The 24687-nt window shown below is 49.4% G+C and overlaps 1 protein-coding gene across 5 annotated transcripts in view; it reads right to left on the bottom strand.

Annotated features, from left to right (window-relative positions):
* The window catches only part of TRIM9 (tripartite motif containing 9), a 61554-nt gene that overhangs the window by 17684 nt on the left and 19183 nt on the right, over window positions 1-24687 (bottom strand). For 3 of the 5 annotated variants that reach the window (XM_088166421.1, XM_088166420.1, XM_088166417.1), the window contains exons 2-6: window positions 12596-12691; window positions 12055-12177; window positions 3860-3970; window positions 2657-2810; window positions 166-323 (exon numbers count right to left, since the gene is read on the bottom strand). In XM_088166421.1, coding sequence (XP_088022547.1) covers window positions 166-323; window positions 2657-2810; window positions 3860-3970; window positions 12055-12177; window positions 12596-12691 — 642 coding nt within the window. The remainder of the gene's footprint in view (window positions 1-165; window positions 324-2656; window positions 2811-3859; window positions 3971-12054; window positions 12178-12595; window positions 12692-24687) is intronic. The other 2 variants (XM_088166422.1, XM_088166419.1) reach the window with 1 other exon arrangement.

Below are 24687 nucleotides of genomic sequence, written 5' to 3'. Positions count from 1 at the left end.
TCCCAAATTACCCCAAAACCCCACAGCTTGTCTGCACCATCTGCTTCCCTGGGCAGCAGGGAAGAGGGGACTTGAAAAAGAACAGGAAGAGGGACAAATTCTCATTGGCAGGGGATCACTGGAGGCAGAACATCCCTTCCCACAGGGCTGGCTCCAAGCACCTACCCTGAACTGGCCACCATTGCCATCATCCAGCTCCAGGATGTATCCTTCCACCTGCACCGTGGACAGAGGGGGCTGCTTCCAGGACAGGGTGGCACTGTTGTTGTGGGTGCAGCACTCCTCCAGCTGCAGGATGGGTGGGGCCGGCACTGGGGAGGAGACTAATCACCAATTAGTGCAATTAGTGCAATTACTGCAACCCTGGGGGTGCAGGGTGCATGTACTGCCTCGCTGGGAGGGCAGCTCAAGGTGCAGGGGAGGAAGCAGAAAGGATTGATCTCCCACCAAGCTCCACCAAATTCCTCTCCCCCACGACCCTGGTGAAGCTTTTCTGCTTTATTCCCATTTTCTAATTAATTTTGGAGAACTTGTACCTGTTTTGAGCTGCCTGGATTTTTCATGGATGTTCTCCCACAGGTTCTGGACTTTTTTACAGCCCTGCTTTTCCATTCAATAAATTCACTGCAACAAAACTGTGGGGCTGAGCACCCCCTTTGGCTCCCATCAGGGGACAGAGGGCACTGCCAGGGTTTTTTCTGCTGTGTTTGGGCAGCTCCACAAGTGTCCCACAGGCCACTCCTGCTCTGAAGAGCAGGGCAAGAGTGACAGCCTGACAGGGACATGTCCCCTGACACATCTCTCAACGGAGCTGCTTGTCCTCCATGCTCATCCTCGCTGCCCAAAGTGAGAAAAGCCGGTGGAAATAGAGATGGAGAAGGCAGACAAGATGGGGAGGATGCCTGGGAAAAAGCTGGAGCTGCAGCCAGCATTCACCCTCTGCCACTCCTCCACCTCCTGGGCTGGATCCTCCAGGCTGGCAGTGGGGGTGGGATGCCTGGTACCTACTGCTCACTGCTTTTTATTGAGGTTTTAGGTGTTGTCCTCCCTCCCCTGGCGTTGTGACACAGATTTGGGATCCAAACCCAACCTTCTGCAGGTCTCCAAAACCAACAACTCATTTCCACAGCGAGGGTGAGCTGGGGGAGGAGGAAGAGGGATTTGATAAGAGGAGGGTGGGTGGCTAAACCAGCAGCAGATTTGCTCTTATTAATTAAAAATAACCCTCTGGGCTAAATTGCAGAAGGGAGGGCAGGAACACAGGAACATGGAACAGCAATCCAGCCCTCCCTGGGTTTGCTATCCAAAAATATTCCTGACATTTCCAATTAACAGCCTGGCTAATGAAGAGCAAGCAGCTCCTGACTGCCACCAGCACCAGCAGAGCCATCAGCTCCTTGTGGGGACAGAGGAAGAGTGTGGCCAAAATCCTTCCTGTCCCTGGCCACTGAGACACCCTGGATGCTCCTGGGCCAGCAATTCCAGCTGTGCTGGGAATGAAGGGCAGTGCCAGACCTGCAGCTGGTGGCTTTTCCCCCTGGCAGCTGAAGGTCCAGCCCATGATCAGTGTCCCCCTGAGCCCCCTTGGGTCACAGCCCCCCTGCATCTTTGTCAGCTTCCCTGGGCTTCAGAATCCCAAATTCCTCATGGCTGCAGCAGCCCTTGGTAAGAAGGAGAAGGAGCACAGAGGGAATGGGGATCAGCGAGGAAATCAAAGCCAAAATGATGATTGAAACCAGCCCTGAGGTGAGGAGAGGGAGGGCAGAGCCAAGCTAAGTGACCTGGCTCTGCCTGGAGGGACATCTGGCCTGTGACAGATGCTGTCACCACTGAATGAGCACAGGGATGTGAGGAGAGGTTTGGGAAAAATCTTGTGCTGCTCTCAAAAGAGAGGTCCCGACCTGCAGAGCACTTTTCAGTGCACTAATAACTTTATCAAAGCATTTTTCAATGCACTAATAACTTTATCAGAGCACTTTTTAATGCACTAGTAACTTTATCAAAGCATTTTTCAATGCACTGATAACTTTATCAGAGTACTTTCTAATGCACTAATAACTTTTTAATGCAGTAGGAGTGCTTTTCCAGGCAAAGCCAAACTCCTGGCACCCTGCTCTGGCATCCAGTTACCCAGGGATCCAGGACAGGGAAGCACAGGGATGCACAACCCACACAGCTCTGGGTCTGGGGTGCCAAATCTCCTTTTCTGATCTTTCCCTGGGATGAGCTGTGTGGAAACTTGTGGGACACATCTTGAGAAAGTAAGAAAATTACAGCCTGAAAAATATTCCAGGCTTGAGCTTTTCAGCTCTGTTCCCAGGCCATGGCTAGGGAGAATTTCTCCCAGGGTGATAATTTGGTCAAAATAAAAAGGAATTAATAACAAAGATAGAACAGCTGTTGTGGTGTGTGCCCAGGCCCTGGCAATGGGGTGTCTTCTCTCTGAACCAATCTCCTTTTCTCTACTCTTGGAATTAAAAGTCATGCTATAAAACCAAGTGTGTTTCTGAATAAACTTGGCCCTTTCTTCCTGTCATAAAAAATGACCACGGAGCTGTGCATCTTATTTCTGCTTCACTTAAAGGGTCAAAACCCCTTTCCAGGGCTACAGAAACTCGCAGCAGGAGTTTTGGGAAGGCACTGGAAAGATGCTTACCTTTCATCTGGACAAAGTCCAGCTGGTGGATGGACTGCAGCAGAGGGGCATTGTCCAGGTTCAGGTCGAAATCCGTGGTCATGCGAGGGGTGAGGGTCCCCTTCCCCCACTGATCCTCGGTCAGGTGCACCCTCCTGATGAGAGCATCCGAGATCTGCAGGGCAGGAGCAGCCCCAGCTGCCGTGGGATGTGTCCCAGGCCTTGTCCCCACCCTGCTGTCCCTCCCCCTCCCCAAAGGCTGGGATGTCACAAAAGCCAAAAGAAAGGATGTGGGATTTCAGGTGGCTCTTTGAGATGCTGTTTGTTGTATCCAGAGGATACAGCAATTTATTTATTATCTAAAATGCTGTTTATTGTATCCAGAGGATTCAGCAATTCACGGGTCCTGGGTGACAGAGCCCAGCCCACACCTGTCACCTCAGCTGTGGGTTTGTCTGAAGCCACTCTAGTTCTGGTGAAAATGCATTATTTACTTTTAATAAATAACAACCAATCAATACCTTTACTATTACCTATAGCCTGTCATAACTACTAACATTTCCATATCCATGTTACTATTTTTCCAATCACAAAAAGTTAGTGTGTTACAGTTTAAGCTGGAAGTTGTTTTTCAGTTTTCTTCCAGTGGAAAATTTTGAGATCTTTCTTACTACTTGCAACATTGGCTTTTTTATTTGCCTGTGAAAATCTTATTGCTTGGTAAAAATATTTTTTGTTTGAGGTGGATTTATCTTTTGCTCTGAGTTATAAAAGCCCCTTCCAATTTATTTTACCTTTTGGCTTCTTAGTTATCCAGTCAGACTGGCTCAGCAATTCTTTTCTTCTATATCAAAACTTCCTATTATTTTTTTTTTCCAGATTTTACATTCAGAGATTTTTCTGTATATTTACATATTTGTGAGACTTTCCTGTCAAATCCTTCTCTTTTCCAACAGAGTTTCCTGGAAGAGGGAACCCTGCAGTGCTGGGTGCTGTTTAATGGCAGGGTTTAGTGCCAAAGGGAGCCCAAAAATGCAGCTCCCAAGGGCTGCCTGTTGGTTTTTTTTTTGGTTTGATCCCCTGCTCCAGGGATGCACCATCCACTCCCTGCTGCAACCCTCTCCTCCAGAAACGCCCCTGCCCTGCTGTGAATGCAGGTGAGCAGGGGAGGCAGATCCTTGGTTTTTTTGGGGTCATCCTCCCCACCCCAGGCTCCACACTGACCTGCAGGAAGCCACTGGGGTCGTTCTCCTTGATGACCTCCAGGCAATATTCCATCAGCCCCGTGGTCTGGCGCAGCTTCACCGTGCAGTGTGAGATCTGGTCCCTCACCACCTGCAGGGGACAGGGACAGCAGGGTCACAGGGACTCCAGGGAACAGGCACTGTGGCTATAGGCCCAGAAAAACCTCTCCAGAATTTTTCCAGTCCAGCTTTTCAGGGTTTTTTTCCCCAAAGCTAGCTGCCTTCCTCTAATGTAAACATAAGAAAAGAATTAATAACAAAAATAAACATGAAAAAAAAGTGTCACTTTCTCTGAACCAAACAACTATATTCTGTCTTTAGAGTTACAAGAAACTCTGCTTAAACAATGTATTTTAAAATAAACTCCTCTTTTTCCTATCTTGAGAGAAACCATGGAGCTGTGTCTTATTTCCCCCTCATGCAAAGGGTTAAATCCTTAACCTGACAGCTACGAGGCACAACTGGCCAAGACTCAAAACCTGCTGAACAACAACACAGAATCCCAGAAAGTTTTTAAGGTCCCTTCCAACCCAAACGAATTTTTTTCCATTCTTATTCCACTCCTTCCACTCAGCTTGCTCCAATCCCCATCCAGCCTGGCCTTGGACACTTCCAGGGATGAGGAGTTCACAATCTCTCTGTTCTAACGAGCTTTGTTCAGCCCCAAAATCATTAGCACACGTAATTATTCAAAGCGAGAGGGCAGCTCAGTGCCCTGCCTTTAATTAGGCCAGCTCCCACATGGCAGCTGGTGAGCTCCAGATGCCAACTTGCCCAGCTCCAGAGCTGCCCTGCCCACCCCTGCAATGCAGCCAGGCTGTGGCACTGGCTCTGGGGCAGCCTGGGTGAGCAGTGACCCCGGCAGCTGCTCTTTCCAAGAGGAATGAACACATCCAGCCTCATCCCCCGGGATCTCTTTGAGATGCTCATCAGCTGAATGGACCACGCTGCAGAATTCCCTGCTTTTCTCCACTGCCTGGGGATGAGCTCTGAGGGAGGGGAAATCCAGGGAGAAGAGATAAAGGAATAAAATCCAAGCTCCACATCAAGGCACCTCCTGCACTCACAGCTCAGGTCCCCAAGGGATCACATCCCAGTATCCCAGCAGAGGAGCACAAGTGTGGAGTTTACTGAGGGCTCTGCTGACCTTCCCTGAAGCACAGCAAGGAGCAGAGGCTTCAGGCTGGATGCCACAAAGATTTATTTGAAAGCTGGCTGCTCCTTCACACTGAATCCTGCAGGTCCAGGATTTCTGCTGTGGGAAAGCAGAAATGGCAGAGCAGCTTGGGAAGAGAGATTTTATTCTTAGATGAATGTGCTCAAACACCCATGGAAAATTTTTTATTTTCTGCTCCTGGAAGAGCTTAAAAAAGCTGAGTAAAGTTCTCCAGTAGCACAGAACAAAGCTTTGCAGCTCTGTGGAGTGTTACAGTGAGGATGAGCTGTGCAGCTGCAGAGAGATGGGAAAAGCTGCAATAAACACGGATGAACTGTAGGAGTCTTTGCTTTGGGACGGTCGGGACAAACTCAGGCGCTCCTTTTATTCTGGTTTTCAAGTTTTGCAGTTTATTTCGTAGGGCGTGGGTTTATATAAGGCCCTGCTGGGAACTGCAGCCACAGCTCAGAGCAGGGTGGACAGAGAGTGAGAGTAAGAGAAAAGAACTTAAGAAAGTAAGAACGAAGAAAGTAAAAGCATAAGAAAGTAAAAATACATTAAATCTTAAATTAATTCTATGTTGAATATTCTCATTTCCACTAACCAATCTAATACAAGATACAAATTCTCTAACATTTGCATGCCACCTATAGGAATCACTATATTGCCATGTTTTACTGCTTTTCTTATCTCTAAATTTTATCTGGGACCCTTCCTGCCATGCCTAGGGAGGATGTCTGTTTGTTTTTTGGTATTTGCAGCATTTAACATTATCTAAACCAAGGGGCCTTCAGGCATTCAGTTGCTTTCAGCCACACAGTCGAAAATTGCTCTCATTTCTATTTCGCTTCTATTTTCCATATTCTCAAAGTCTTTTGCTAAGCACTCGTATTTATAAGGTTTCCCTAATTCATCCTTCCCAACAATGAACGTTCCTGGGAGCTCAGCAGTGCTGGGATGCCTCCTCAGAGCTGGAGAGCATCTCCCCCTGCCAGCATCCCTGCAGCATTCCCGTCTGAGGAATGGCCAGGGAAAAGCAAGCACTCAGGCTGCCATGGTGAAGGAACCCGGGTTCTGAGGGGGGTGACTCCTGCAGGGCAATCAATGCCATCACGTGCTGGTTAATTAAAATTTAATCACCTCTGCTTAATCACCTAGCAGGAAGAAAAGAATTAGCAGCCTTGCAGTTTAGGAGCACGGATTGATTCAGGTTGGAAAAGCTCTCTGAGACCACCCAGGCCAAATGTTCCCCCAGCACTGCCAAAGCCACCCCTGCCCCATGTCCCCAGGTGCCACATCCACATGGATTTTAAATCCCTCCAGGCATGGAGACTCCTGAGCAGCCTGAGTGCCACGGCTGGACACTCTTTCCATGCAGAAATTTTCCCTGATATCCAATCTGAGCCTTCCCTGGTGTATCCTGAAGGTTTTTCCTTTCATCTCATCCCTTGTTCCCTGGGAGACTTGGGACAACATCACTGCTCGTGTGAAATGCCATTAAACATTCTTCAAAACAGCTCCAGATTTTTAGGGAGCAGCCATTCCCTGCTGCTTTTAGCAATCCCAGCCTGGTGTTTCCAGGCTGTGGCAGAGGGAGGCTGGGGAGGGGGTGCAGGGTGGACAAGGCAGCAGAGGGAGCTCCCATATTGCTCCTCTGGACCAGGACATTGTCCAGGGGCTTGGGGAGATGCTGGGTGGCTCTGAGATGGAGCTTTGGTGCAGCAGGACCTGCACATGGTGGCTCTGGCCTCCAACACTGTTGTTAGAGAGGAGAGTTCATTGAATTCCACTTCCTAAAACTTGAGTGCACTGGAACAGCTCTGCTGGGGTCAATCACAGAATTCCAGGATGCTTTGGGTTGGAAGGAATCTTTAAAACCCATCCAGCCCCAGGACAGGGACACCTTCCACTGTCCCAGGCTGCTCCAAGCCCTGTCCAACCTGGCCTTGGACACTGCCAGGGATCCAGGGGCAGCCACAGCAAATCCAGGAATTCCCAATCCCCAATATCCCATCCATCCCTGCTCTCTGGCAGTGGGAGCCATTCCCTGTGTCCTGTCCCTCCATCCCTTGTCCCCAGTCCCTCTCCAGCTCTCCTGGAGCCCCTTCAGGTCCTGGAAGGATAAAGCAGAGCCCAGAGCTGCTCCTGGAGATCCCACTCCTACTCTGACCTTCCTGAACGAGGGCAAGCCCTGGATTTCCCTTCTCAGCAGGGATGCTCAGTCCTTCAGGGCACGACCCAGCAGGGGCAGAGGGGGCTGCAAAGCATCCAGGGATTTTGCCTGTGTGGATGTTGGCTCTCCCAGCTGCAGACCACGAGATAAAACCCATCTGTGGGGCACAACCCTGCTGGCAAAGCACATCCAGAGGCAGGTTCTGCATTCCCTGCCTGCTGGGCTGCAGATTGGCAAGTGGGGAATCCCACCTGGAATGCTGGAAAAGCCACATCCCTTCACTGATGTGAGATCCCTCCGAGGGGAAATGCCACAGGAAGGCAGCAAGGATGGGATTGCTAAAACAAATCTTCTTATCTTCTTTGCAGCTTCAATCTCTGTCTGGTTTGCCCAGGATAATGAATTTGTGAAGCTCTCCCTGCTGGAGCTGATGCTTTCCAAGTATTTCCAGCAGAATTGCCATCTGCTCCCTCCAGCCAGGGAACAGCATTTGCTGGGTGAAGACATAATAAAAGCTTTTTTTTTTTCTCTAAAGGTGGTCAAAGATCATAAAAAAGAGGCTGTGGAGTGTCCAGCATTAGAGAGACTCCAAACTCAGCCCAGGGCAGCCTGTTCCAGGTGAATCCAAAGCTGCAGCTCTGTCCCAGCCCTTCTCCAACCCTGCTTCCCCTCAGGGATCCAGCATCATCCATCTGGAGAACCAGGCCATAAAACTGCATTTTAATAACTTTTTAATTCCAGCATCTCTACAGCACAAAAGCCACCACCAGAAATCCACATTCACCAGCACCAAACTGCTTCTAAGGCAAAAATTGGGATTTTTGGGTGGGATCAAGTGGGGCTTTGTGGCTTTAAAGGAGAAATGGAGAACAGGACACAAATATTCCATCAACCACTTCGATTAGCAAAATTAAAGGCTTTAGAAATTAGACATAAACATCTCTCACAATTTGAAGGCCTGGTCTAAACCCAGTGGGGTCAATAAAGCCAAAATATTTTCCGTGTGGCTTTAAGCCACTTGAATCCTGTGATTCTTAAGCCACAGAATCCTGGGATCCTCCTCAAGCACGAGGGATTTCTGCTCCCTGTCACCCCAGTAATTCAGAGTTTGTTGATGGGGAGAGCTGGGAGGGAAATTTGGGAGCTCCTCAAGCCTTGGACTGGTGCAGGAGCCTGTGCTGGGCTCAGGGAGGCCATGAAGGATTCCCAGGAAAACCTGGCACATCCACGTGGGTTATTATCACATCCAGGGATGATGATCCCACTGCTGGCCTGGACAATCCTTTCCATGAAGAAATTTTCCTAAATATCCAATCTAAATCTCCCCTGAAGTAATTTGAGGCTGTTTCCCTTTTTCTGTCACCTCAGAGATGAGACAGAGCCCAGCCTGGCTCCTCCATGGCTCAGATTTTGAGGGGATTTGGGAAGCTCCACACATTTTATTTGTGATCATTTTTACCAAACATCATTTCCCCTCCCCTTTAAGTGCTAAATAAGGCAACAGCCAGCACCTGGCTGCTAATTCCAGCCTATAAAAAGGGGTTTTTGTGCACTCACAGCAGTTCACCACGACCTTAAAATAGGACAGCTCTTTCAAGAGCTTTTCTTCCCTGAGATGACATTAACTATAATTTACATTTTAATTTTAAAACAGCTCCTAGAAAGCAATAACATCTCCACTCGGCTCCACTTAACTGCCTTCCTCCTTTTTTTCGTGCTTGGGTGGAGAACAGATCTCAAGGCACTCAACCTCCCCAGTGCCTGGGGTGAGTCCTGCTGGGAATGTCACATGGGGGACACGGATCCTCCTCACCCTGGGTGCCCTCTGCTTCCCCACGGAGCTGCACACCCAGCTGGAAAAATCCCAGCTGGAAAAATGGCCAGGACAGACCCTGGCAAGGTTTGAATGTGCTGGGTCCCACAACCAGAGCTTTTTTTTTTTTTTTTTTTTTTTTTGGGGAGAGGAGGCTCAGGCTGGAGGCAGGAAAAGCAGAGTTTTGTGTTAGCACCACCAGGAACCTGATCCAACAGGGAACACCGAGTTCCACTGGAAAATCCTGACTGCAGCCTTGAAGAAGGAGCAGGATTTCACCTCTGGAGATGCAGTGCCCTGGATAGAAACCCTTGGTGGGTGTTTCCTGTGTGATCTCCTCTCCTGGGAAACGTGGCAAATGCTGCCTGAACAGCCTGGAGAAATCATGGAGCATCCCATGGCCTGAAGGCTGGAAAAAGACTGGAACGGTCCATAAAGCTGCTGAGAGCTCCAGGAGGTGCACCCAGAGCTCAGAATGTGTTTGTGATGGGCTGAGGAGAGATTTCTTCCTGGGACAACACTCCAGCACAAACCTGGAGGAGAGAATCCCTGGGGAAAGACCCCACTGCTCCTCTGAAAATCAATGAGGACACACAAGGAGCTCTGTCCTGCAGGTGACCTGGCCCCAGTGCTCCTCCAGGTGTTGCTTTTTTAAAGGCCAGGTTCTCAGTTTTGAATCTGGCTGCAGTGGGAGGCTGGAGCAAGGCAGGGATGTCCCTTGGTGTCCTCACAAGCTCTGCAGTAATTAGTGCTGGCCCAGAGTCAGGCCTGGATTTGTGCCTGCCCCCATGGGATGTGTGTCAGGACAAAGCAGGGCAGCCCCAAAGCCAAGCTGACCCCAAATCCAGGCCAGAGATGGGAACTTGGGCTGGGAACTTGGGCTGGGAACTTGGGCTGTGTCCTGAGGGTGCCTGTGCCCCTGTGCCAGGGCTTGGCTCTGTCCCCTGAGCCTCTCCTCCCTGCCACGGTGCCAGGGTGGCCAGCATCCCACTGGGCAGGAGCAGAGCCCATGGGCTCCAGGACAGGAGCCAGGACACTGCAGCTGCTGGAGGCACCAGCTTGGATCTGAAAGGGCTCCCTGGCACTGGGAGCACTCCTCTCCGGGGCTGAGATGCTCTCCAGGTCACGGCAGTGACAAAGTGGCCACACACAGGACAGGCTGCTGTGGGCAAGGGCGAAGTTCCCAGCACAAGTGGCAAAGCCAAACGTGTCCTGTGCTGGTGGGGACACCACCCAGGACAAAGCCCAGAGCCCTGCAGGACTCACCCTGGCCACAATTCCACAAAAAGCACGGGCCAGGAGGTGACCTCAGCTCATCTGCAGATGGAAATGGGCCCAGGGACGTCTCAGGGTGGGTGTAAATCACTGCAGCTTCACCCACTCCAGGGGGAAGTTTAGGTGACCTACAGGGAAGGAATTCCTGGCTGTGAGGATGGGGAGGCCCTGGAATAGAATTCCCAGAGGAGCTGTGGCTGCCCCTGGATCCCTGGAATTGTCCAAGGCCAGGCTGGACAGGGTTGGAGCAGCCTGGGACAGTGGGAGGTGTCCCTGCCATGGCAGGGGTGGCACTGGCTGGGATTTAATGTCCCTCCCAAGCCAAACCATTCCATGATTCCATGATTCTCACTGGAGGAGGCTCAGGTGCCACCTCTGCCAGGGCACCACAGAGCCCTTCCTGCCCTTCCCTGGGCACCTGGAGCTGCAGGAGCTTCAGGAAGGGAGGATCCAGAGTCCAGTCACAAACCCAGGGGCTCTTTGGGGTTTTTAAGGACAAAGCCCAGCTGATAACGAGGGTGGATGGGGGTGGGATGGAGACCACAGGACAGGAACAAGCAGAGGGATCCAGATCCATGGATTCCATGGATAGGATGGGAACAAGGAGAGGAATGCAGATCCATGGATAGGACAGGAGGAAGCAGAGGGATCCAGATCCATGGATTCCATAGACAGGAACAAGCAGAGGGATGCAGATCCATGGATTCCATGGACAGGACAGGAATAAGCAGTGGGATGTGGATCCATGGACAGGACAGGAACAAGCAGAGGGATGTGGATCCACTCCTCCAGCCAAAGGCCTCTGTGGGTTGTGCTGAGCAGGGAAATTGCTTTGCTTTGTGCTGCCTGGCTTTGTGAGAGTTTAATTAACCGTGCCCTGAAGGGGATGAGGGAGAGGGAGCCCACCAGGCACTGGGGGTCCCCTCTGTGCTGTGTTTGGGGCTGTGCTTTGCTGCTGGCAGTGAGCACTGAGGGTGGGCTCAGTCCCACAAAGCTCCATTGTCCCTCTCCCTGTGGAAATGTCCTGCCCATGGTCTGCATGCAGGGAGGACTGGTGGCCTTCCCCTTGTTTTAGGAATCCCTCTGGCAGCCTCCTGCGTGGCCCAAAGCAAGGCCAAGAGTGAAGTTTCCAGGCAGAACACTGCAATGACCTCGGGAGAGACACCCTGCAATCCTAAACGTGGGTGTGACAGCATCCCTCCATCACTGATGGCCCCTGCCCAACAATTCTGCTCCTGTTCCACTGCTCCCAGGTGAGATCTGGTCCTTGGCTTCCCTTCCCAGCCCCACATCAGCTGGAAAGACGTGCTGAGGTGACAGTGGGAATGACACAAACCCACAGCTCCCACGGAGCTGCACCTCTGCTCCCAACACCAAAAATCTCAGGGCCACCACCACCCTGAGGCCATGAAAGCAGAGTCAATCCTGCTCCTGGTGACAACTAATGACACCAAATGGCTCAGGAGTTCAGCAGAAGCACCCAGCATCCTGCAGGATCATTCCAGAAGCTTGGGAGCAACGTGAGACACGAACAAAGTCCTTTTCCATGCTGTACAATATAGTTCTGCTGACCTAAAGACTAGAAATGAACCCAACAATTCCTTGGGAACCACCTGGAGGATGCAGCACTTTGTCAGGGACATGCTGTGGGTGCAGCAAGATGGAATTCACGTGGAAAAGGAGTGGCCTCCCCCCCAAAAAAACAGCATCCCAGTCAGTGCCAACCCTGCAGGGAGCTCTGTGACCACCCAGGCTCACCTTCAGCTTGTGCTCATGCTCCTTGTTGACCCGGGACAGCAGCTGGGCTTTCCTTCTGTTGAGGGCATCGATGAGGGCATCACACTGAGCCACCAGGCAGGCTTCAAACTCCACACTGTTCTCCTGTGGGGCACAGAGGGAGTCACAGCCCAGGGAACAGCCCCAGTCCAGCTGGAAAACTGGATTTTCCTTTTTTAATGGATCATTTTTGCACGTGCAGCTGCACCACTGCCACCCACGAATCCACAGCATTGGGTGTGGGATCCTGAGGGCCTTGGATGGTGGAAAATGTGGTGGTGGCAGGTGAGGAACAGGTTTGGATCCACCCATGGCAGAGAAGGGAAGGGCTCAGGACTCTGCAGTTCCCTCCCTGATGCTGGGAGCAGCAGTTTTGGGGAGGGTTCAGGGGGGTGACGTGGAAATTGAGGTGGAAATTGAGGTGTGGGTTCCTTTGGGAGAGCCAAACCCACCCAACCAAGCTTGGGAAGAGGGACAGGGGATGGCCCATCCAGGTGGGGAGGGTTTCTCACTTTCTCAGTACCTGGATTTGCTGCACCATGTTACGGAGCTGGACCAGGAATTCCTTTGCCTCCTTGGCTCTGTCTGACAAACCATTCAGGGCCTGGGAAAGCTGGCTCTGCAGGGGAAGCAAAGAGAAAAAGGTCATTTCCATGCCCAGGAGTCAGGCATCCCCCTGGATTGTGGGGGATTTTGGGCTGGGGATGGGCTGCAGCTCCAGCATCCCACCAAGGTGTGCCTGAGTGCAAGGAGAGAAAAGCAGATTTAACCATCAGCTCGGGTATCCTGGCTTTGGGAGGCAGATTTTCAGTGTCCACCTCCTCCAGAGGCTTCCCTGGGTGATCAGGGACAAGCCACAATCCACCCTGGCTCTCACAGGGAGCCATTTGCTCCCTCCCCTGCATCTGTGCCCTCCAAAATCACCAAAATTTCTGTAGGATCTGACCCACGTGTGCTGGGAACACAGGTCAGGCTGAAAAATCACCCAAACCCTCTTGAAAGTGAAGGTTAAAGCAGGGACTTCCTGCAAAATCCTGACTGCTCCTTGTCCCTCTGGAGTGGGAACACTCCCACAGCCCTGGCCCTGCTGGGCTGAGCAGCAGAACAGAATAATAACAATCATTATGTTCATCAAAAGCTTTTTCATTTCCATGGCACTTGCACTCAGGGATCTTCCCAATCTCCCCCTTCTGCCCTGATTCCAGCAGCGTGTGGATTATCTCAAGAGCCAAATCACTCTCAGCAATTCTCCTCTGGGAGAGATTTTTGCCTCTTTTGTGGGCTGCAAATTGGCTGCAAACACCCCCGTGGGTTTTGAGGGTTTTTAGGGGGTTCTTTCAGACACAGAAAGGAGATGGGAAAGTGGTTGATGGCCCCCAGATCTCCAAAAATCTCCTGTGTCCATCCTTCCAGGATGTGGGCACCGGGCTGGCTGCCCTTCCCAGGGGTGCTGCTGTGCCCCCCTGGATGCCAGGGAGGGGAGCAGGGCTCTGCTGGGCAGAAATCAGAGCAAAACCCAGCAGAGAGCTGTGGCAACCCTTTAATGGCCCAGAAAAATAATTGCCCAGAAAATGACCTCGCTGCTGCTTCCCAGGGAGACTTTAATTCACCCAAGTGCTTCCTGCATTTCCTTGGTAATTTATGGTGCCCCAGTTGTTGGGATGTGGAGCTAATCAGGGAATGCATCTCTTAATAAAAATGGGATTGCTAAATCAGCTCAGCAGGTCATCCCATCCCATCCCATCCCATCCCATCCCATCCCATCCCATCCCATCCCATCCCATCCCATCCCATCCCATCCCATCCCATCCCATCCCATCCCATCCCATTGTCCCATCCCATCCCATCCCATCCCATCCCATCCCATTATCCCATCCCATCCCTCCTCCCTCCCCAGCCAAGGTCAGAGCCCAGCCCAGCCTTTTCCAAAGCCCCCATCACCCTGCTCAGCCCTCCTGGATTTGGGAAGGTGCCCCAAGCCCAGCAAGGTGTTTTGCTGAGAGCTGTGATGATGACACAGGCAATTAATGGAAAAAAAACCAGCAGGGGTTGGTTGTGTTTACAAGCTCCTCATTAAAATTGCAGCATGTTGGGTTGGTTGGTTGGTTTTTTTTTTTCCTTTAAAGTCTTTAGAAGGCTTTTTTTTTATTATTTCCCCCATTAACATGCATTTCATAAAGGGCATCTTTAGATCAACATAATTCTTTGAGGCTTTTCCTGATGGGAAAGCTTTTGAAAAGTGGGCTTAATATTTCCTGAGAGCCCTGTGGTGCCTGTGTGTGCTGTCCACTGAAATTCCTTCACCCCCAGGCACCCCAAGGCTCACAGCACAAAGGCTCCCATGGGGCAGCAACCTCGGATTCTCCACAAAAAAAATGGTCCAAGAGCTCAGAGCATCCCTGCCTGTGGCCTCACTGCATCCCTTTCTCAGCTCAGCCCTTCCCTCTGCTCCAGCTACTCTTGATGCCTCCAGGGCAAGAGAGTGAGGGGCATTATCGAGTCTGGAAAGTGTATATTTTCATTATATAAGTGTATAGTTTAGTTCTATAAATCTATATTTTAATTTTATAAGTGTGTATTTTAATTCTGTAAGTGCATATTTTAATTTTATAATTATATTCTAAATATACAACATATATAATATATAATATTATATATAATTACATTCTATATTATATAAAGTATATATTTATAATACAGTTATATTATAAATATATTTATATAATTGTATATAATGTGTACTATACATTATATATTATATATACACTATATTATATATTATATATTATATATTATATATTATATAGTATATAGTATACAGTATATAGTATCGAATATATATTACATATCATAGTAATATTATTATATATAATATACAATAATTTTATAATTATATTTGAAATTTATAATTTTAAGGCCAGTTCCCACATATGGGTGGGCACAGGTTGTTCACTGGGCACAGCAGCTCCAAGGTTTAATTTTTCACCAGCAGGAGCTTTGTTCCCATCTCCAGGATGGGTCCCTCTCATGCTGAGGCTTTCCCATGAAATTTTCCCATTCCCCATTGTCCTGTCACCCCATCCCTTGTGCAAATCCCTCTTGGAGCTCCTTTAGGCACTGGAAAACAATTATTAAAATAGAGTTAAAATATTAACAATAATTAATTGTTAAAAATATTAACAAGAGCTGTTAATATTTCTGACACACGCTGGAAGGATTTCTCCTCCCTGCAACAACCTGGGATGTGACAAAAAAAATAAAAAAAAAAATCCTTGTGGCTTTTTAGGGTCGGGAATTCTGCATGGGGACATCATCCATGGGGTCATCCATGAGCCTGGCAGCTCCCTGTGCTGAACCCTCAACCAGCACAGGCAGGGAAATTAATGAGTGTGAAATGAAGAAAATCTCATTTACCGGTGCTTTAAAATCAAGGGGATTTTTTTTTTCTCTGCGGAAATCTGGTTTTTTGTTTTTTTTTTTTTCGGTGCTCTTGCTCCAAGGCAGCAAGAAGAGACCTCTGTGATTCACATCAGCATTAATGGGAGCTGAGCATTTAAATCTCTCTGTCCCCAGAGCACTTAGGAGAGAATCTGTCCTGTCTTTGTGCTCACTAATAGCTCCATCACCCTCCTCCTTCCAAGGCTGACAAAGGCATTTCTGTCACTCTCATTCTCCCTTGTCCCAGCACAGGGATGAGAGCAGAAGGCTGGAGGCTCAGGAGAGCTGAGCAGGCTCCAAAACCAGAGAATTTAACTCAGCATCATCAGAACTGCTCTGGTTTTCCTCCTGCAGCACCCAGCTGCCAGTGATGGAGCCCCATCCTCGCTGCCTTTAGGTGAGGAGGGAGCTGGGTTTGTTATTTTTGGGGGGCACTGGGGGCTGGATGGGGGGTGTTGGGCACCAGCAGGGGTGAGGAAATTGGTCTCATTTCAAACCCCAGCTTGTTTGCAGGCTCTGGCACTGGGCAGGATCAGAAAATCACAGAATTCAAGTTGGAAAAGCCCTCTGAGATCATGGAGTCTAAATATTCCCCCAGCACTGCCAAGGCCACCACTGCCCCATGTCCCCAAGTGCCACATCCACAGGGCTTTTAAATCCCTGCAGGGATGGTGAGTCCAGCACTGCCCTGGACAGCTGTGCCAGGGCTGGACAAACCTTTCCAGGAAGGAATTTTTCCCTGATATCCAATTTAAACCTGCCCTGGCCCAGCCTGAGGCCGTTCCCTCTCCTCCTGTCCCTGTTCCCTGGGAGCAGATCCCAAATCCCCCCGGCTGTCCCCTCCTGTCAGGGAGTTGTGCAGAGCCACAAGGGCCCCCCTGAGCCTCCTTTTCTCCAGGCTGAGCCCCTTCCCAGCTCCCTCAGGAATTCTCCATTCCCTTCCCAGCTCCCTCAGGAATTCTCCATTCCCTTCCCAGCTCCATTCCCTTCCCTGGACACTCTCCAGCCCCTCAGTGTCCTTTCCACGAGGGGCTCAGGATTGTCCCCAGTGCCAGCACAGGGGACAGTCCCTGCCCTGGTACCAGCCCTTGGTGCCTTTGTCCTTCTTTGCCCACCTGGGCACACCTGGCCTCACGTTCAGCTGCTGTCAACCAACACCAAACTCACCAAAACTCACCCCAAAAGAGCTCCTGGCATCACATCAGTACCTGCTGTGACCCCCCAAACATTGCAACCATCCCCTGCCTCTTCTCTCCTGCCACCCAGGTCACCTCTTCCACCAGAGGATCCCCATGGAATAAAAGAGGAGAGGAATGGCCGGGAAAGGAGCTGCTCCCAGCTGTTCTGCTCCTGCCCTCCAAAGGAGCAGGAGCTGTCACAGATGCTGGAATTGAATTCATGCAAGTTTTCTTTTAATTAAAGTTCAGGACCTGCAGCCTTTGAATCTTGAGGCCAGCCCTCCGTACGTGATGCCTGACTAATTAAAATGGGATGTTTAATTAAAACTTGCATTCAGTCAGGAAGTTGATGAAGCTAAACTGCTGCTAATTGGCTTTTGGCTCCAGTCATGAGTGCCTGACTTTTGGATTCAAGGCTGCCTCTGGAAAGAAACCTGGAGCTGCCAGGTTCCCATTTCAAACCCTAAACCCAAAGCGCTGCCTGCACTTCAGGATTTTGTTAAAGCCACTCATTTCTTTGATAGTGTTGATAACACAACAGCAAAGAGCAGAAACCACTTCCAATCCCTCAGAGCTTGGAGGCTTCATCAGCTCAGCCCAGGTGATTTTCTGTTGGATCCCAGAATCCTGGGGATTTTTGAGCTTTCTGTGCTGTCAGGCACTGCCCCCCTGCAGAACACTGCTTTGGAGCTGAGCCCTTGGAGAAGGCTCCAAATTTGGGGGATGGAGTTAAAATCACGGGTGTGCAGTGAAATAGAAGTGTGTGATTGCACACGGGGAAGGGTTTGGGATTTGGGGTTTTATAATATAGGAATGGGTGTGGGACAAGATGGAGGATTTGGGGTGGTGTCTCTTTCTGGGCTCATCTTCCTTCTTCTCCATGGTTTCAGGCAGCAGTTTCTGGTTGGTCACTCTGTCACACTGAGGGTCATGGGAATTTAGTTATTGGGTTAAAAGGATCAATAATATCGGTGTTAATTCTCTATTGGACTGTTCAGCTTTAAGAGACCTTGCAGCAGCTGCACCTTCCTCCATTTTCCTCACTTCTAGCAGGTAGCTGGAAGTGCTGCTGAACTTTCTGTACTTTAGATATGATTTAATAAACAACCAAGCCCCAAAAGTGAGAAAATTCATTTCCTTTGTGTATTTTTTAATCCTGGCTCTGAGTGAGAGCAGAAGAGACTGAGACAAACCACTCATTAAGTGATGCAAAACTCCCACCACTATTAGAGTTTTTATTTAATCCCACCAGAGTTACTGCTTATTGGGGTGAAATCCCACACGTGGACATCACTGCAAATGTCCTGCAGTGAGGAGCTGGGGGTGCTTGGTTGGATTTGGGGACATGCCCAGAAACAGCCCCTGGGATGTCCCTGAGAAGTGGAGAGAAACTCTGGACCACAGGAGCCTGGGTGGCACCAGGATGCTCAGCCAACATGTGGCTAAACCCTTTCTGGGCTCCAGAAATGTGGGATTTTTTTCTTCTTTAGGATGCCCCACGCTCCCTGTGAGGTGCTGCTGGCAAGAGCCAGGCAGAGCTGAAGCCCCCCAGCCCCCAAGTGCTGTCCCTGGGGTGCACAGATGGCCCCAGCCTGGCTTTGTTCAGGCACACACAAGGGCACTGTATTCCCTCAGCAGGCAGAACTGATTCAAAAGCTCCAGCCTGGAAATAAAACAAGGATAGATTCTTTTCGAGCATGACCTTACTAAAAGCCTTTCAGTGCTTCCCATGTGGGATTCCCCAGCCCCTGGGCAGGCACAGGGCTCTGCCTGCTCCCAGCCTTGCTGGATTCCTGCTGGATTTAGGGTTTTGTTCAGCCTGGTCACGGTGACAATCCTGCAGCAGTGGCAGTGTCTGTCATCCATCTCCACTTGCCCAGCTGGCTGCACAGAGCCCCTCACCCAACACCCTGACCAAGCCCCAGGTTTGGGGGTCCTCCCTGAAAGGAGATTGATAATGTTTTAAAAATTATTTGGGGATGCTGCTGGAAGCAGGAGATTTAGGGTAAAACCCAGCAATTCTTCTCTTGGCATGGATTCTAAGGCACATAATAGTTATGTCAGAGCTGTGAAGGAACAAGTCTGGCTTCCAGACCTCCTGTTGGGAGCCATGTGGAAGAAAGCCTGGCTGGAATGCCTGGGATGCTGCAGGGACAGGTCACACACTGAAATGGAACAGCAAAGTGTTTTGTTCCTGCTGGGAATCCTTGTGCTCACCTGAACCTGCCATTCCCTGGCAGCCTGCATGGATTCCTCAGCAAGATTTGGGAGAACCACCCCACCCCTCCCAAAATTCCAGCATCCCATTGCTCTTTGAACCCATTTCTTCGAGGGGGCAAACCAGGCATGCAGAACTTCCCCAGCAGAAAACACAAACCCAAGTGGCCTGAGAGATCAGAGCCTTCCAAAATCATGGAGACACCAGGTGGAGTTAGCAGATGCCACCAGAGCTGCAGTGACCCTCCACACCTCAGTGGGATCACCTCAGTGGGCTGCTCCAGGATGATTCCTTGCAACCTGATGAATCCCAGAATAATTAAAGAGACTCCAGGATCATCAAACCCAACCTTCCAGGCTGGCTGAAGCTGACCAAGGCCAGTTTTACCCCATGTGGATCATTGATGTGATTTTTCTTGGCTGTCTCTGATACTTGGACTGAACAAATCCCAGAGTTATGGGATGTCCTGGGCTGCTCCTGACTGTGAGGATGCATTAAAGATTCTCTGTCCTTGCTTTGATATAGGATCTAGTCTTTGCTTTGATTTTTTAGGGAGAAGAAATGTAAGCACCTCGCAACAACCCTTTGATTTTGTCCAATTAACTCCTGGTTTGCTTCATTAAGGATGAACAGAAAATGATCTTAGCTTTTCCCTGCCAGCACCTGACATGGCTCCCTTTGAAAGCACACACAGAGCTGCAGGATCTATTACAGGGATGCTGAGAAAAACTCAGCCAGGAGCTGCTGCTCTCCCACAGCTACAGAGAGGGGCAAACGAGGTAAGGACAGAAATTAAAAACTCCAAATATCCATTTGTGGAGTGAGTTGGTGATGAAGTTCACTCTCTGTTGGTTGTGTCCCTGAGAGGAAGTGCTGCAGTCCTGCACACGGACATCAGGGTGGAAAATCAGGACAGGAGAAATCCAAATCCATGCTGAGTCCGACTTTTTTGGGGATCCGAGTCCTGGCAAGAAGAACCCCAACTTTGCTAGGGGCTGGTTCTTGGGTCCTGGGACCCTGCAGGGCTGAGAGGAATTAAATATCAGAGAGTCATGGAATGGTTGGGATTGGAAGGGACCTTAAAACTCATCCAGTGCCACCCCTGCCATGGCAGGGACACCTTCCACTGTCCCAGGCTGCTCCAAGCCCTGTCCAACCTGGCCTTGGGAACTGCCAGGGATCCAGGGGCAGCCACAGCTTCTCTGGGCACCCTGTGCCAGGGCCTCTCCACCCTCCCAAGGAACAATTCTTTCCCAATATCCCAATATCCATCCCTGCCCTCTGGCAGTGGGAGCCATTCCATGTGTCCTGTCCCTCCATCCCTTGTTCCCAGTCCCTCTCCAGCTCTCCTGAGCCCCTTTAGGCTCTGCAAGGGGCTCTGAGCTCTCCCTGGATCCTTCTCCTCTCCAGGGGAACATTCCCAGCTCTCCCAGCCTGGCTCCAGAGGGGTCCCAGCCCTGGGAGCAGCTCCAGGGGCTCCTCTGGAATCTCTGATCCTCCTGATCCAGTTTTCTTGTTCAGCCTCCTCCACTGCCCCATATTTAATTCCAAACCTCCTGCAGAGGCAGCTCCTTCTCTGCTGTGCCCTGGGATGTCCCTGGAGATGACAGACTGGGATTTTTTTGTGTGAGCCACTCCACTGGCCCAGTGGCCACCTGAGCCAGATGTGCTGCACCACTGGACTTGGACTCTCTAGAGGGAGAGATGTGAGCTCTGCACCTCAGAAACCAAGGGAAGGCTTGGAGCTGACCCCGGAGCTCAGGACACCAGCTGAAGGCTTTAATACCTATTAAATTCCATTTAATACCTACTCCCTTATGTCTGCTGCACCGTGGTGAGGGGAATCCAGAGCTCTGAGGCTTAGGAGGGAAGGGAAAATGCCACAAGGAGCAGGGATCAGCTGTGGGGGGGATTAGCTGCTAAGCAGCCTGCTCAGGAAATGCAGCTCTGGCTCCATTAATGGCCTTTCTCTCTAATTAAGGCTCTGCAATCAATTTGTTGCTTCTTAAGAACAATAGGAATGTTCTTTCCGTGGCTGCCTGAGATGGGGGAGATCTTTCTTGATGAGCCAGTTCCTTCTGAGCTCCTCCAGAAACTGAACTCTGCTTCCTGAGGCTGCTTATAACTGGATCCATTGCCTTGATTACCTGGCACTAATGAGCAATATTATTCTCGATGTTTGTTGTGCACTGACTTCCTCAGCAGCGGTGCAGCAGCCCAGTGGGGAGCTCCATGGGAATATTCCACCTCCCTGGATCTCTCCTGGATGTTTGTTCACGTTGGCAAGGGGAGCAAAAGGAACAGAAGCTCTGGTAAGGTGCATCTCACTTTCCAGAAGCCGAATTTCTGCAGGTTCCCTTCAGCACAGATTTTTTCTTCTGGGTATTTTATCCTGGATGTTTGTCTGCAATGTGTCCTGCCCTTCATCGTTCCCAGGGAAAGGAAATCTGCCAGGATGTGTCTGAATGCAGCAGCCCCAGAGATGTCAGAATCCCAGAATGGTTTGGGTTGGAAGGGACCTCAAAGCTCACCCAGGGACACCTTCCAGTGTCCCAGGCTGCTCCAAACCCAATGTCCAGCCTGGCCTTGGGCACTGCCAGGGATCCAGGGGCAGCCACAGCAAATCTGGGAATTCTATTTCAGGGCCTCACCACCCTCCCAGCCAGGAATTCCTTCCCAATATCCCATCTCACCCTGCCCTCTGTGTCAATCAATTCCTCCATCCTATCACTCCATATTAAAAAAAAAATTAAGTATATACTGCATATTATATTATGTGTAATAATATATAATAATATATAGATATATAGATATCACTCCATATTAAAAAAAATCCCCTCTCCATATTTCTTGTAGCTCCCTTCAGGAGCTGACAGCTGCTTTTCCCCTCATTCCTGACCACCAAAGACCTTTCCCAGCCAGGTTTCACCCCAACATTTTCTCACCTCCAGCAGGAAGCCTGAGTGCAGCTCTGGTGCCATTCCAGAACTCCCCATCCTCAAGGATGGGATCCAGGAGGATTCAAAGGATGGGATCCAGGAGGATTAATAATTGATAAAGACTAATTAGTAGTCGATTTTTAATATTGATACATTGTTATTCTAATGATAAAGTTTATGTGATTAATCACTGTAAGATCAAGGCCACAAGAAAATTGTTTCTTGTGGAGAAATCTCCATAGACTAAAGAAAAAAGTTTCCTCTCCCAAATGAATTAGTAAAAAACTGGTTTGAACATGGTAAATTGAAAAAACCACTGCTCCACTCGACCTCCTTCTGCTTCAGGCCTGAGGGATGCCAGAGGGTTTGAGCTCATCCAGAGGAAAATGAGCTCCTCAGGGATTGCTGTGAAATGCTCCAGTTTATACAGAACAAATGAGCTCGGGGGGAATGACTGCCAGAAAAGGTCAAGGAGCTTTAAACAACTCCCAACCTAAACCATTCCCAGCCTAAACCACTCCCAACTTAAACCATTCCCAACCTAAAACCACTCCCAACCTAAACCATTCCCAACCTAAACCATTTCCAACCTAAACCACTCCCAACCTAAACCATTTCCACTCTAAACAACTCCCAACCTAAACCATTCCCAACCTAAACCACTCCCAACCTAAACCACTCCCAACCGAAACCACTCCCAATCTAAATAATTTCCAACCTAAATCACTTTGAATCTAAACCCCTTCCAATCCAAATCACTTCCAGTCTAAACCATTTCCAACCTAAACCATTCCCAACTTAAACCATCTCCAACCTAAATCATTTCCAACCTAAACCACTTCCAGTCCAAACCCCTTCCAATCTAAACCATTTCCAACCCAAAACCCTTCCACTCAGGAAAGGGGAAATGTTTGGGTCCTGCTGCATTTGAAGAACACAAATCACTGCTGCATCTTTTTAACTAAAAAAAAAAAAAATCTGGAGGATGTTCCTGTAAGTGGTGAGGGAAGTCCCAGCAGGCAAACACTGTCTCCTTTTCACAGTTTTTCTCCATGGTGGGTGAAAAAAATCATGGAAGAAAAGACACTTAGGCTATGATCTCATGGTCAAGACCTGTGTCCTGTTCAGAATTTTGGAACGCTGGAAACTGGGAGTTTTAAACTTTAAAAAAAAAAAATCTTTGGGGGCCCTGGCACTGTTCCCCAAAAGAGCTCTGCTTTTGATCTGAGGCCGTGGAGAAGGCTTCCAAAACTGAATGACAGAATTGAGATTGTGGGTGTGCAGTTTGATTAGAAGTGTGTAATTTCACGTGGTGAAAAATTTAGAATTTAAGGTTTTAAAATACAGTAATAAGTATAAAGCAAAATGGAGGTTTTAAGGTGGAAGTTTTCTTTCTTTTTCACCTTCTTCTTCTTGGGTGTAGGTATTACTTTTTAATTAGATAGAAAATGCTGCACTGTGGGTCACAGGTGTTTGGTCGTTGGGTCAAAAGTAAAAATAATTTAGGTGTTAGTTCTTAATTGGACAATTAAGCCTTAAAAAACCTTGTAATGAGAGAAATTAATCCCCATTTCTCCATTTTTAGCTTGTTAGCTAGAAGTGCTGTAGCACTCACTGTAACATAGATAAAAATTAATAAACATCTGAGTCCAAACATGAAATTCCATCTCTCGTGCATTCAATTTGGCAGAAGAGAAAAGGAAGATAAAAAGCAACACAGAATAAAGGTGCTGTGGACAAAACAAGGCCATGAAGCTGCCAGGAGATGGGCACACCCAATTTTTGGGGTAGAATTAGCACAGGAATACACAGATGTGGCCACCACTGCATGTGAGCATCTTCTCCTGCATCTCCATCCAGGCAGGGTTTGTGGCCCAGTGTGGACACACACATTCACAGAGCTGGGGAATTCCAGCTTGGAAATTCTGGATTTCTCCTGACTCTCAGCTCCATTCCCAGGCTGACAAGCTGAATGCAGCTTCAGTTAGGGTGGAAGTGGAATTCATAATAAAGATTAACACCTGGTGTCTTTCCCGTGGGACACATCCTGAGGTGCTGTCCCAAGGATGTTTTTCCCAATTGTCCCATGAGCTCCTGTCCTGTCCTGGCTGCACTAACACACTTTAAATCCGGGCTGTCTGTACAATAAATTGGCCTTTTTTCCCCAAAGAGCTCCGTGTGTGTTGCTGTCCTTTCTCTCTCTTTTCAGCACAGTGACCACAGTCCAGGCAGTGCCCAACACCAGGAATGTGCACACTGCACACCCTGCTGCTTTCTGCCTTAAAATTTCAGCTCCATCTGCCTCCAATCCCATTAGTGCCTCCCCACTCACACTTCAGCTCTCCCATCCCATTAGTGCATTAAGTCTTTCAATCTGATTACATTGTTTGGAGTTAAATTTAAACCTGATTAACTGCATAAACAATGATTTTTTTTTTTTTTTCCCCAGTCTTGGCCTTAACCCAGGGCTGAGAGCCCTGTGGGGTAATTCCTCTTCCTGCAGGGAGTGTATTGACCATCCCTTTGTCTTGTCCTACAACCTTTAATTATCATCTGGGTGCTGGAGTCAGGCTCAGGCACAAACAGCCTTGACAGCTCGCCAGCATCTTGACTTTGCTTTGACATTTAATTGCCTAGAAATGCAAATTGTATTGGATTCTGCAGTTCTGAGCAGTCACTGAGGCAATAAGGGAGAGGAGCACATCCCATGGCTGTGAGGTGACCATGAAGGCTGGGAGAGCTGGGGCATCCACATGGAGAAGCTCCTGGGAGAGCTCAGAGCCCCTTGCAGTGCCAAAGGGGCTCCAGGAGAGCTGGAGAGGGACTGGGGACAAGGGATGGA

The sequence above is a fragment of the Sturnus vulgaris genome, chromosome 6 (assembly GCF_052056855.1).
Source record: "Sturnus vulgaris isolate bStuVul1 chromosome 6, bStuVul1.hap1, whole genome shotgun sequence".
Classification (NCBI taxonomy): domain Eukaryota; kingdom Metazoa; phylum Chordata; class Aves; order Passeriformes; family Sturnidae; genus Sturnus; species Sturnus vulgaris.
This window is presented reverse-complemented; position numbering and strand designations above follow the sequence as displayed.